Raw genomic sequence first — 14,189 nt, 5'->3', positions numbered from 1 at the left:
GGAGAGTGATGCAGATGGAGGTGCCTGGTGGGAGAGCGGGAGGAAGACTGAAGCGAAGGTGGATGGATGTAGTTAGAAAATCTGAGAGACAAATTGTCAGAGGAAAATGTGTTTGACTGAGCCAGGTGGAGGAAAGCTGCAGAGAAAGAAGAAAACATACATATATACATATATATATATATATATATATATATATATATATATATATATATATATATATATATATATATATATATATATATATATATATATATATATATACATACGTGTGTGTGTGTGTGTGTGTGTCATGGACAAGTTTATTTTCATAACTTGTGTGACATATTATTGTTCCCTTCTTACCTGCATTTTTCTTCTAAGTCGGCAATGTATTCGTCCACAGCGTCTCTTCCCGTAGTCAGCAGCTCACGAGTTCATTATTAGGAAGGGATTTATATGAAATGTAATTATATCTCTCAGAAAAGCATAATGGAGACGAATGGGTAGCTTCTTACTTTAATGATGAAAGTTAATTACATACACAAGTACAATTACGGTTACAGTGTTACTATTTTAAAAACCACTCTTGCTAGTCGAAGTTCAGTATATGTCTGGTTAAGTAGCCCGTGGTCAGAGTCTGGTTGGGACCACGGAAGCTAGGGGGAAGAACTGAGTCTTCTTGTATTGGTGACTAGCAACTCTAATGCTCTTCTCTGGTTTCGTTCTGCTCTGGAACCCCTGGTTCTTCTTGCTATCTTCCATCTCCTCCCTTGAAGTTACCTCATTGGAAGATTTTATCTGCAAGGCCTCCCTTCTAACAGCTTGATTGGGAAGGACAGTTGTGGGTGTTGTTAGAATCTCTCCTTAGAGGATTTGATTGGAAATGACCTAAGGAGGAGTTGTTAGTAGCTCCTCACTAGAATGTTTGATTGGAGAAATGGTGAACTACTTCACTTTGTCCAGCCCCTTTTCATGGAATTTCATGTAAACGCCTCCTATTGAAGGCGGGGTTATAGATATGGCTGGAACGTTAACTCCTGGCGAGGTGCTTGGTCAGCTCAGTTGCGAGGGCACAGGTTCAAGATTTTATGATCGGTTTTATGGCCCTGGGCGCAATACACTTGCTCACTGTTTTGAGTTCGTGTAAGAAGGTTTCCTGCTGTTAGCTTACTTGACATTTCTAGCCACGTAATGCATAACAACCAAAGCTTAATTGTTGTTCTCTCTCTCTCTCTCTCTCTCTCTCTCTCTCTCTTTTCTTTTTCTCTCTCCCTCTCTTTATTCTTTTTATGCTTCCCTTTTAATCTTTCTTTATATCACTACACACACACACACACACACACACATATATATATATATATATATATATATATATATATATATATATATATATATATATATATATATATATATATATATATATATATATATATATATATATATATATATATATATATATATATATATATATATATATATATATATATATATATAATCAAATGCTTGCAATGTAAAATTTCTTTGCAGTCAAAAAAATAAGTGAATGATGATATTATAGATGATATTCAGCTGGTTTCGTGAAAAATTAGTTAAAAACTTGGTAAAAAGAGTTTTCATTATAACCATCGCTAATAACGTTACCATGGTTACGAACTTATATAATTTTGCAGTGGTACCACATCCACTTTCACCCTCTTAGGAGGAGAAACGTGGCTGTCTAGTGCATTAATAGCAACATTTGCTCTCTTTTCCCTATTTTTCTCATGTTTAAGAATTATATCCCTCAGCGATTATATTTCATAAGCAATGCTGACGCGTTATTGAAAGTAATATAGCCAAAATTTGCGTTTTTGGAGAAATTATGCAAGCATTACGCAATTACAACGCTGATGAACAATTTGGTAATAGTGACTGGCGGGTGTTATGAGTTTTGCGTAACTCAATTGGTGAAGGTGGATGCTTCTTCGTGTAGCGCTTAGGGTGAGATGACATTATACATTTACCTTCCTGTTAATTGAGCATTTTGGTGTTAGACATTGTGTCTCTAAGGGTATTTTCGGTAGGATCACCGTATTTTCTTTTTGGGTGGTATTTGCTTAATTCCCCTGATATGCGGTAGGCTTAACACTTTAGGCCTAACACTTAAGCTAAGGCCCACCGCCAGTACTGTAGCCTGTTCCTCGCTATCGAATTAGGCCTTCTTCACGCAGTCTCAGATAGGCATTGTTTGTATGTTACGCAGTCTGTCTTTAAGAATAAATAGTACTTCACGCAGTTTCAGATTAGGTCTTGGGGATACAAGTGCTGTATGCAGTGATGGAAGTGCAGCTTGTGTGGGGATCGACCAAAAATGGGCAAAATCTTGTGCCTTATGAGTGTAGGCTACTTCCCAACCCACAGGTTGGGTCAGGCAGATTTCTTAAGGATTTGAACAGTTGTTGTTGCAACCTATGGTAAAACAGCCTATTGAACAACTTTTGTTAGCCGAGCCCACATCCTTTGTTAAAACAGCCTAGTGAACAACTGATGTTAGCCTACATCCTTTTGGTAAAACAGCCAAATGAACAACTGCTGTTGGTATTTCTAAGTAATAGAGACACCCATGGGTATTTAGCGAGAAATGGCAGTTTCTTATAGTATTTTGGTTGCTTATTTACAATTCAACGTTATTTCTTGGCGGTCGGCTGTAATTAACCTGTAATTGTTCCCTAAAGTCCATCCAACAAGGGGTTTCCTAACGTGATCTTCACAAGACAGAGCACGGCTACGTCTGTTTTGAATGGTTCATATCCCGTCCGGCAGGTGTAGTACCTTGGAAACTGTTTTTTTCAACTCTTTTAGGGCTTCTGACACTGGCGGTGCATTTGTTTGTTGTCGGCCAAATGGAAATACCCTTTGCCGTGTTTAGTACTGGCCCGGGGAGTTACCCATACGTTAACAAGTTATTGCACTTGCCAGGCGGGATATGAACCGTTGAAACAGGCGTACCCCGGTGCTCTGTCTCGTGAAGATCGCGTATAGAAACCCCAGATTCCCATCAGGGTCCCCATTACCGTAGGGTAGAGTTCAAAGGTAAATTGTAAGTTAATTACAGCCGACCGCCAAAAATTAACGTTAAATTGTTAATAAGCATCCAAAATACTATGAGAAACTGCCATTTCTCGCTAAATACCCGCCGTGTACCTATAACTTAGTTCTACCCTGCTGTTAGCCTACATTCTTTGGTAAAACAGCCTAATGAACAACTGTTGTTAGCCTACATCCTTTGGTAAAACAGCGTAATGAACAACTGTTGTTAGCCTACATCCTTTGGTAAAACGGTAGAACTATATAGTAGCTCCCCACGGCGACTGCCTTCTAATTTAACTTTTTCTATAGTTTTTGGTTGCAAATTATGAATTTACCTTTAATTTAATTTTTGGTGCTCGAGTGTAATTAACCTGTAATTAACCCCTGAAGTCCATCCAACAAGGGGTTTCCATACGCGATCTTCACAAGACAGGGAACGGGTACGTCTGTTTCGAATGGTTCACATCCCGTCCGGCAAGTGCTATAACTTGTTAACGTATGGGTACCCAACCCCCCCAGGGCCAGTACTAAACACGGCGAAGGGACATTCCATTTGGCCGACAACAAACAGATGCACTAGGCCTATTGTGTAAAAAGAAGTAGGTGTAAAAATAGGCTTTTCTGTGTTACTTTTGGACAATGATTGACAGTCAAAAGAAACGAAATCTGATAATAGGCCAGGCACAAATATATGATTATGGTAATTCAAAGGAAGAGCTCCACAGGGTGATATTTTACATTATTGGACAAAAACTTGAAAAATCACCAAAATATTGTGAAGCAATGTGTTGTCTTTTGTTTTATGGTTTTATGTTCATCTCCTAGGGCCTGGTACTATACATGGTGTCTAGCAGAGTTTTGCTTCATAAAAATGCATTTCTGTATATTGTTCAAGTTATCTCCCGTGTACTGCATCACATACACCCTTTTCTACATAGTTCCATAAAATAATTTCATATCCATGCAGAGCTCTTCCTTCAAAGTACTGATGATTAATAATTGGCCTACAAGGATACAGTTTAATGTAGCGCTCATGGCAATGGAAATTCATTACCATTAACTGATCTCTTCATTTTGTAAATTTGCTGTAGTTTGAGATTCTGTGATAAGTCATGAATTGGTGCATTATATTACTTTCAGGCTATTACAGCATTTTGATACCTCAACTGTTCAGTGAATGTCATAGGTTATGTTTAGGTTAAAAGTCAGCCTTTCATTATTAGCCTAACTCAAGTCTCTTAATTGTGAGAAGTTTTGTAGCATCAAGGGCTAAAACCATTTTCTAGCTATATCATCAGAGGAGGTTAAAGGATTTCTGGCACATGCTTTTCACATTCAGCAGGTTGCACAGAACTTTTTGGAGAGAAAAATCTTTGGGGCATGAAAATAATGGAGCCTTCATATGGTAACCATTTTTATTATGTTTGTAAAAAATGTGCTAACTTCAGGAATAACTTCAGAGTTGGCTAAATTAGGCCAGCTGTATCCTCAGTGTAGGTTTTATTAGAACAGGCGAGTCTAATTTAGGCCATGGGAACTTATAAGCTCAAAGCATAGTGGCCTAGATTAGGATAATCAATGCTTGTTCAACTAAAGCCTGCTGCAAGTTTATTTGTGGTTAATTTATCAAGGGTTTGTAATTATATGTGTCCTTTAGATGATTCCTGCATTTTGATGGTAGAAGGTCCTGCCTATTAGAACTCCTTGAAGGAAGATATAGTTATTCAAGAGGAGACTTATTTGAAGTGTGATTCTTCTCACAATGTTCACCAATAAATATCATCCATTTATAACCTAGTATATTAATGATAATGCTTGATATATGTCTTTAGGAAAGACACTGTTATCATTAGCATCAATTGTCCATCAGCACTTCACTGCACCTCTGCAAGAAATTCGTTTGTCCCTTATTCATCACCTACTATTTTAGCTTGACATCGCGCAGCGTAGCCTAGGGGTTCACTGCACTTATGGGAAATATGTCAGTACTGTAATTGCTGCTGCCCTGTAGGGGGTTAGTGCTGTCAGTGTACATATACAGTGCACTGTAGGCATTATTTAAGGTACTTTGCAGCATCACTTTAGTCCCTAGCTACAACCCCTTTCATACCTTTTAGTGTACCTATATTCATATTCACTTTCTTACATCTTACTTTCTACCCATTCTTAACAATTGCTACATAGTCTAGCTGTAAGGTTTTCCTTCTGTTAAACCTTTAAAACCTTTTTACAATTTCTCCTCCTTTTTTGCTGGATAACCTTATAGGTCTCAGCACTTGGCCTATGAATAAATTTTATATTTCATTAGTATAAGCTACTTTGCAGGTTAGCCTGGGTAAGGTTGGGTAAGTCTAATTCAGTAGTTACTGTAATTACCTTAGAGTAGTGTCTTTTGCAAAAGCAAGAGCTTCCTGAAAGCCTACCATTATGTTATGTTGACTTAATCTAGCAAAGGAGAAAACATTGATAGTTTTTTGTGACTGCTTATCTTAGTTTTTTTGTGACTGCTTATCTTGTCTGTTTTATATTGTTTGTGTTGGTAGGAACCACTCATCTTTGCCTTTGCTTACCCTTAAATCAAAAGCAGTTGATTTTTAGCAACAAAGATGGAGCAGTAATTGCAGCTTTAAATATAAGGTCTGAGATGTTATCACTAGGCCAGAGAAAAGTAATTGTAGAAAAGATGCTCAGTTTTAACTTAAAATATAAAAGTTTTTAGGAATAGCTGATTTTTGTCAAACTTTTTGGAAGTAAAGTTGTAAAAAGTATGTATCACATGCTGTCATAGAAAATCTTAACAGTCGCCAGATTTCAAGAATTATATATGTCTGAAAAAAATATATAGGATAAGAAATTAATATTTTTGGCCTCCTAATATCATTTCCTGGGAGGAGCATAAGTGCATAAATGCACATATGCTGAAAGTGTGCAACTTGCGTACCCAAAGAAGACATTGAACTACTAAAGGTTTTTATAATCTAATTGACATGGAAAAGAAGTTTGTCTAGGGGCTCCAAATGTAAAGGGTTCACTGTGTTTTTTAATTTTTGATAATACAATATCATAATATTATTATTTTTCTGTCCTTGTAGTAGACTGCTCCAAGTACTGTACAGTATGAGCCTGTCTGTGCAGGTTTGGCAGGATTTGGTTGCAATCATGATTATTTTGTCCTGCAGAATGTGGAGGGCCTTGGCATTATTTCTTCTTCTTTAATTGTTGTGTAAGGTACTTGTTCTTCAGCTAGGATGGTAGTATAAACTATAGTTTGTGGAACTGAACGGTATATTCTGGTACAAAGCTCATCATTTCCCAAACGTATAACTTACATACAGTAATCATAGCCATAGCCACATACTGTATACTGCTTATAACATGGTTGCTATTGTTTGCTTTATTACAATAATAATACTGTAATTGATATTGTCAGGGTTATCTGTTCCTGCATCAGCTTATATCAGTTTGTATTCTGACTTTTGTAAAATTAGCAAGTAGTGTTATGTTTAGAACCGATGTGTTCAGCTTCAGAAGTTGAAGTGCAACTAGCCTACAGTGTTTTATGGTGGGATGTGGCTGAATGGGTTGGTGGTAATTGAGGCTTCTTTGTTGTATCTCTGTTATTGGGTTGTATACTTCCTGCGTATTACAGTACTTGAAATAATGCGATACATGTACAGTAAACCCCCCGTATTCGTGGTCTCATGATTTGCGGACTCGCCTATTCGCGGATTTCTCTATGGAACATGTATACACATTATTTGCTGAAAATTTGCCCATTCACAGTATTTTTCACTGAGAAATATTAACTAATTATTGTATTTTCTCATCTCATTTTCATGGCTAAATGCACTTTGTTCTGACACCGTATACAAACCGTCAGTCCCTTACATTAGGAATTACTTTCAGCGTAGGCTGGAAACGGCCGTTAAACTCTTGAGCAAGGTGGTTAGGCAGTAACTACTGCCAGGTAGGTGGGAATACCCGCCTGCCTGGATGTAAACATTCCAGTTTGCTTTTGGCTGTCATGTGTTGCAGATGTGGTTTTGGATCTCTGCCTGACTGTCGTTAAGCTCTTATTATCCCGGTGGGATCTTAATGTATTTTAGTGTATATATTACGTGTTTGATATTAATACGGTTTGTGATAACCTTGCATAAGCTGTCGTTCCCCTGCTCTGTGCCTTGGTTTTTGGCCAAGGGCGTATTTAGAGAAGCGTAACCGAGTGGTAATGCTTCTTTTCCAGTAGCCCTTTATTTAGATAATGAAGGTGTTTCCCTGTACTTACGGAGATATTGGATTGGGATTTAATATCTTCGCTCCCTTACATTGATTGGGACGTAAGATTTCGCTTCCCTTCTTGGGCTCCCGCCCTCCGTGTACAAGAGCATGACTTCTTCCTCCTACTTGTGCTGAGTGTTGTTTTCACTGCCTGTGCTTGCAGGGTTGCAGGGCGGGTGGGTGGGAGGTCTACAGGCATTGTCTGTAAGTTCCGCTTCCACGGCGCCCTTGGTGGCCTCCCCTCCGTCCTTCTCTCTCCATGTAGGTTCTTCCTTATCTCTCCTTCGGTAGAGATCTCTCTCCTTTGCCCTCTTCGCTCGCTCGTCGGACAAAGACCGTGAGGGGGGATGGACGACCTCTTCTAGGGTACCTCCTCTTGCTGCGTAGGGCAGTTCCCCTCGTAGCGAGTGGAGTCTCCCTCTCTAATCATCTTTGCTTTTTCTTTTAGGTTGACAATGAGCATTGCAGACACAGCAATAGTTGGCTGGATATCTCAGGGGATATCTTGCATGAAGGAGTCCCGATGTTCATTCAGTGTTGCTTAGATGACATAGTTCCACGTCGGGATCGTTCTGACTCTGTTCCCGCTGATGTGGATCGATTGCTGTCATTGCTGGCCTTCATGTATGCTGTGGCACTGCCTCTGGCGTACCTGTGGTCCATCTGCTCCTGCTGTTTCCTTTGTTATGCTCCTGTTAACTTGATGACAGTCTCTGGGCAGCTCTTCCTGGTCTCCTGCCGCAGCCGCCCTGGTCGTTCCTGTTGCTGCTGGTGACTTTCATGTGATGTTCCTGGCCGTTGCTGCAGCTCCTGCTTTCTGAACCGCTTCTGTAGCTCCTGCATCAGGTGTCCTGATCGTGCCTGCTGCTACTCCTGGTGGTCGTGCCTAGGGCTGCTTCCGTTGTGCTCCTGCCTAGCTACCCTAGAGGTTACAATGTCCACCATCCTGTAGAAGTTGTCAGCGTGAAGGTGAAGGAAGTCGCCCAATGGAAGCGACGTTCCTGGCTGTTGCGGTAGCTCCTGCCTTCCGAACCGCTTCCGTAGCTCCTGCATCGGCTGTCCTGATCATGCCTGCTGCTTCTCCTGGTGGTCATGCCGGGGCTGCTTCCATCGTGTTCCTGCCTAGATGCCCTGGAGGTTACAATGTCCGCCATCCTGTAGAAGTTGTCAGCCTGAAGGTGAAGGAAGTCGCCTGTGGAAGCGATTTTCCTGGCTGTTGCGGTACTCCTGCCTTCCGAACTGCTTCCGTAGCTCCTGATCGTTCCTGCTGCTTCTCCTGGTGGTCGTGTCCTGGGCCACTTCCGTTGTGTTCCTGCGTGGCTGCCCTGGAGGTTACGATGTTTCATGTCCACCAGCCTGTAGAAGATGTCGGAGTGAAGGTGAAGGAAGCCGCCCTGTGGAAGTGGCCGCCGTCTTCTTCATCATATCTTCGAATTTGTCTTCTGCTGCCTCTTTACTTCCTCTTCCAAGGGGGTCCCGGAATCTGGACAGACCTCCGTCGGCTGAAGGAGAGGAAGGCTGCTTCTTTACCCTCGATGCCCTTGGACGTCTAGGGTCTGCCTCCTTCCAAGGAGGCAGGGGGTCTCTTGTTGGCTCTTCCCGACCTTTGGGTTAGGAAACCGATTTGCATAGCCCTGGGTTTTGTGTTTTGGGAGCCGTCGGCACTCAGACCTTGGTTTACGATCCTGTTTCCAGTCCTAGGGGTTCTGCCTCTAAGACGGGGGCTGCTTCGGGCGCTCGTTCGCGAGCCGCTCTGAGTGCTCGAGATTCTATGGAATATCGACCCGATCTGGTCTGGAGAGTACTCTCCCTGGCCCAGTTCAGGAGCAATGCGAGAGAAAGGGCCGAGGCACCCAGGTGTCTAATCTCTTCCTGCCAGCGCCACAAGTGCTCCCCGAGTGCTTACCAGTGCTCGGTTGGATTCCCAGTCTGGTGTCTCGATCCAATCGGTTCGAACACCAGAAGAAGCAGGGAAGAGATTCCCTTCGGGAGTCCTGCGGGACTTCTAAGGGACTGACTCTCTTCCGGAAGACAAGTTCTCTCGTTAGCTCTTCCCGCCCTCAGGCAGGAACCGATTCATATTCTCCTGTGGGGTCTGGCGTTTTAGGGGCCGCGAGAGCGCAGCCTCTCGTTGCCAGTCTTGGAAGTCTGTGTCTAAGACTGGTTCTGTGCCTGGCTCTTTTCGATTTCTTAGGAAACTGAAAGCAGCCGCTCCCGATTTTTGGGAGTCTCGTGGGTTGCTCGAATTCTATGAATCACGAGCGCTCTCCTGACGAGAGAAAGTGCCGAGACGCCAGGTGTCTCGATACCGCCCGCCAGCTGCTTTGGTTGCTTGGCCGGGTTTCATCCTCGTGTCTTGAACCTTAGGGTTCGAGCATGCAGGATAGCAGACACAGAATTCCCTTTTGAACCTTCTTCTCGAGGGGCCTCAGCCTCGAAGGAGTTTAGAATTTGGGAAACTAGCAATAGTTCAAGGCAGACGAGTTCCGTCCTGTCCAGTTTCAATTGTGTTTGCGCGATTGGCTCGGCTTGCTCGCCCTGCCCATCCCCTGGTTGCGCGTGCGAGACTGGCTCAGCTCACCCCGCCTGCCTCCCAGTCCACCGCATACCTCCCAGTCTGGATTGCGTTCGCGTGATCAGCTCAGTTCGGTGTGGCTCAGCTCGGCCCCACTCAGTTTTTTCCGAATTGGGTTCTCGGGTCTGTTCAAGTGAACTTTCTGCTCTTCCCAGGAAAGCGCTTTGCCACGGCACAAGCTTTCTTCTTCCCCCGGGTGGCGGTAATCTCCTTCGGTTGATTATTGCTCACGGTCCGCCTCTCCTGCTGGTTGTTCCGAGAGGCACAAGACGGACAGAGAGAGCTCTTAGGAGTTCGGCTTCCTGGCGTGCTTTGGGTGTCGGTCCCCTGACTGTCTCGTAGTACAACCAGGTAGCCGAGGAGGGTTTCATGGGATCTGTCAAGGTCTCCCTCCAAGGGGAAAGGTACAGGAGGTTCACGCTTCGGAAGCAGCGAGGGTCTTCCTCTTCAAGTTGCGATCGCCCTTGTTTTTCGGAGAATTTCTCGCCGATTCGTCAGCGAGAGGATCCCCGTTAGAGGACCACGGCTCCCCCAATAAGTAATCTTCATTACTCATACCCTTGCAGTTCCCGAGGGGCTGAGAGTGTCGGGGGCCGCCGCAGTCCTTGCTTCCAAGAGTGTTCTCGACCAGATGAATTCTTTTCTTCGGAGAAGGAGTTCATTCAGGTCGAGACACCAAGCTTCTCCCCTGCCTTGACAGAACATGAATTCTTCTTGCCTCGGAGGGTCTGGCCAACTGCAGTTCTGTGGGCAATTCTGGTGCTAAGAAGAAGTATTTTGTCCCAACTTGGATCTCCGGTTTCGTGAGTCCCGAGTTGGTTCAACCCTTAGGAACGAACCTTTACTTGGTTCTGCCTTTCTCTTGCAGAGATTTGCCAGATACCTCGGTAATCAAGGTTTGCACCAAGGCACTGCCTTGTCCTTCGGACAATGACCAAGACCTTGGAGTCTTAGTCATTTTGACTCGACCTTGAGACCAAGCCAGCCCCCCTCAACTCCTAAGTCCCAGGCTTCGGTAGAAGATTGTGGAACACATAGCCCTCTCTTCCCTTCTAGGAGAGTGCGCATAACTGTGTCTCTTCCCACCCTCTTTCCCATAAGGGAGGAGGGAAGAAGGAAAGAGAGAAAGAAGTATCGACCGGGAAGAAGTTCTCCTACTGCAGATTCCTGAATGAAATGATACTCATTGAGTCTCTGGAACTGGCAGCGACATTGCCGAGACCTGGGAATGGATTCCTTCAGGAGAAGTATCTATTCCCCTTAGGTCTCAGCAATTCTTTTCATCAAACATCCATCCCGCTTTCTCTCCTTTGCTCCCGATTCAGGAAATGCCAGACTGGCTAGAGCTAATTGTCAGGGTATCCTGTCATTACAGAAGCTTCCCCATGGTGGAGAATGGAGGTCTGCTTCCATTCCTCCGTCCTTCTTTCCTCTTCGAAGTATGAGGGAAGAGTTAGGCTAATGCTTGATTGAAGGAACCCTTGAATATGCTTGCATATTCCCCTCACATTGTGTGTCTGCTTACGGATTCACCAATCGAGGAGTAGGTGCACACCTGTAAGACTTTGTCTTGAAGGTGTGGGACCGAGACGATTAGTACCTTCTCATCACCATCCTGGGCTCAAGGCAGCCTTTTGGCCTTCCGAGAATTCAGGATGAGTTTTGCGACACTGAAAGGTTTGTTGAAGAAGGAGGGGAATAATTTTTTCCTCCCGTTTCATCTGTCGACATTTGCAGGTACTCGAGTGTTCTATAGCGCACTCGACATCTCATTTAACCAGATTCATCCCTGCACAACAAGTCTGTAGTTTTTCTCGCTCCTTCATGCCAGACCCAGGGGCCGCTGCGGTGAGGCATGCTGTCTTTTCGGGAAAGTTGATATCTACATTTTTCCCTCTGTATTTGTCTGTTTCGCTAGGGATTCTCAAGCATTGCTCACCCCGAATTACAGACAAATGCTGGAAGACTTGGCCTCTTGCCTGACCTGATAGCCAAGGCATCGAGAAGAGTTCTGCTTGACCCAACCTCCTGCAGTGCTACGCAAGAAGCGGTTCTTCGGGCGGTACATCCCGGTGTGTTCGGGACTGGGAGACCTTCCAGCTTCCCTTGCAAGCATAGGCTTTCTAGCCGAATGGCAGCGGATATAGCTGGATATCTCTTGAAGTCCTCTGCAACACTCCCAGGGAATGAAGCTGTCTTTGCTGGTGGGTGTCGTTGATGGAACTTCTTCTTGGGTCAGAGTCATTCTTCAATTCTGGACTTCCTTGTCTTCTCCAGTGAGGTTGCTTCTCCCTTTCATTTGTGAAGAACATAGGCCCTTGCAACCTAGTCTTCTATCTGAAGTAGTCTTCTCCTCAGTCGAGATTTAGCTACGGATGAGAAGCTTCTTCGGTCTTGCTGTCCCAGGGAACTCAGGGAACTGTTCCCTGGGTAGCATGTAACTCTTGTTCTGGGTTCCTGTCCCATGCTGCACGTGCCCTTATGAGAGTTGTCAGATAGAGATGTGCCCTCTTAGGGTTGACCATCTCTCATCTTGCCCCAGCCTTGGCTTGGAAGGTTGAAGAACAGGTGAAGGGGGATCAATACCTCGACTCCTTGGATGTCATAGGTGGACTTCGAATCCTTCGGCATCTGTTGTCGGGTTCGAGTCCTTCTTGCTCCCCTCCTCCTTGGACTTTGTGTTGATGATCCAGATCATTCATTACTTTGTCATTTAGGGAGCTGTGGTACTTTCCAAAAAGGCTCGACACTTCTAACCTGGATGTTGTTGACATTTTCGCTAGTACTCTCTCCCAAGGAAGAAGTGTCTAAGGACACATCTTCTTCTTGGCTTTGTGGTATTCGGCAGTTGACAGCTGACAATACTGGTACCTTCCACCTGAGAGCTCACAAAGTCGATGGCTTGGTCCATCCCTCGCATACCGAAAGTTTCTGTCGGTCTGGAAGCAAGACGTGGTCTCATAGACCACACTCTTGTCTTCCTATGGTCTTGCCCACAGGCCCTTGGAACCTTTTTTCCTTGGCCCTGTGGTGGCTGCTCAACAAGTTGTGTTGTCTTACCTGGCTCCTTCAAGAGGACTAGTAGCATCTTTCCTAAGGTGTTGGCTCTGGAAGTGAGAAGGATACCGAGAGTCACTGGCCTCTCTTCCTCCTCCTTCCCCGTCTTTCTATTTCTCCTCCTTCGGGATGAGAAAAGGACTCGAACCAATACTTGCTGGACTTGGTGCTGATGTGGTAAGACTACACATCGAGCACTCGTTCTATTTTCTCCTAGAATCATAGAAGCGATTCCGCTCTTTCCTCTAGCAAGGGAGGAAGGAGAGACTAGCAATAAGGGGAACCTATCTCAGCTTTCCTTGCTGCCTCCGACTCTAAGATTCTTCCAGCCTATTTTGTATGAGTTATGTTTCCTCACTCATGCGAAAGGTCCAGTATCTGACATTTGATCTTGCAGTTCTTACACTCCGATCAATATGTCAGAGGCTCAGTACTCCTCCTTGCTCTTTCGACCAGGAGTAGCCCAGGTGTGCAGAACTCCAGTCAGTTCAGGAGACTCACTCAGATTCCTCCCTCCAACCAGTGAGTCTTCCTAATGTAAAGGACTGACGGTTTGTATATATTGTCAGAACAAATCACAATTTTTAAAAGTAAATTGTGTTTTTCCTAACTATACAAACCCGAGGTCCTTTACATTACATATTATGCCCACCTCATGCCATCCCTCAATCTGAACCTGGACCAAAAGACAAACTGGAATGTTTACATCCGGGCAGGCGGGTAATCCCGCCTATGTGGCGGTAGTTACTGCCTAAACACCTTGCTCAAGAGTTTAACGGCCGTTTCCAGCCTACGCTGAAAGTAATTCCTAATGTAAAGGATCTCAGGTTTGTATAGTTAGGAAAAATGCAGTTTACTTTCAAAAATTGTGATTTTTGTGATAAAACTATGAAAATACTCAGGTAGTGCTTGAGTTACGATAATTCGCCTTACGATAATTTTGATTTTGCAGTGGGGTTAGCAATTAATACCGATGCGACAATATTTATAAAATATTTTTAAATTTCGTGCGGGCGCAGGCAGCAGCATGCAATCAGGCAGCGAGAAAGACCAAATTCCAATAGACCAACTTCTTTTCCTCCATCTCTTTATCCCATCTTCTAGTTAAAAAAGTAAAAGAGAATGATAAATGTATTATTAGTAACGTTATACTCTTGCGTAAATGCGTACAGCCATAAACAACCGACTGAATAACTGTTGTTTTGCTTATCATTGAATCGGATAACAACAG

The 14,189-nt window shown here is 43.9% G+C and overlaps 1 protein-coding gene across 2 annotated transcripts in view; it reads left to right on the top strand.

Moving 5' to 3' along the window:
• Positions 1 to 2,112: 2,112 nt before the first annotated feature.
• Positions 2,113 to 14,189, top strand: part of LOC136833466 (deoxyribodipyrimidine photo-lyase-like) — a 92,221-nt gene continuing 80,144 nt past the window's right edge. The window contains exon 1 of one of the 2 annotated variants that reach the window (XM_067095660.1): positions 2,113 to 2,208. Coding sequence is in view for 1 of the 2 variants with exons in the window: in XM_067095659.1 (XP_066951760.1) it covers positions 2,330 to 2,379 (50 nt within the window). In the remaining variant the exon portion in view is untranslated. Of the gene's footprint in view, positions 2,209 to 2,273; positions 2,380 to 14,189 lie in introns of those variants that run through there. The other variant, XM_067095659.1, reaches the window with a different exon arrangement.

The sequence above is a fragment of the Macrobrachium rosenbergii genome, chromosome 51, assembly GCF_040412425.1.
Source record: "Macrobrachium rosenbergii isolate ZJJX-2024 chromosome 51, ASM4041242v1, whole genome shotgun sequence".
Lineage (NCBI taxonomy): Eukaryota > Metazoa > Arthropoda > Malacostraca > Decapoda > Palaemonidae > Macrobrachium > Macrobrachium rosenbergii.
The sequence above is the reverse complement of the archived record's forward strand: the minus strand, read 5'-3'. Positions and strand labels throughout refer to the sequence as shown.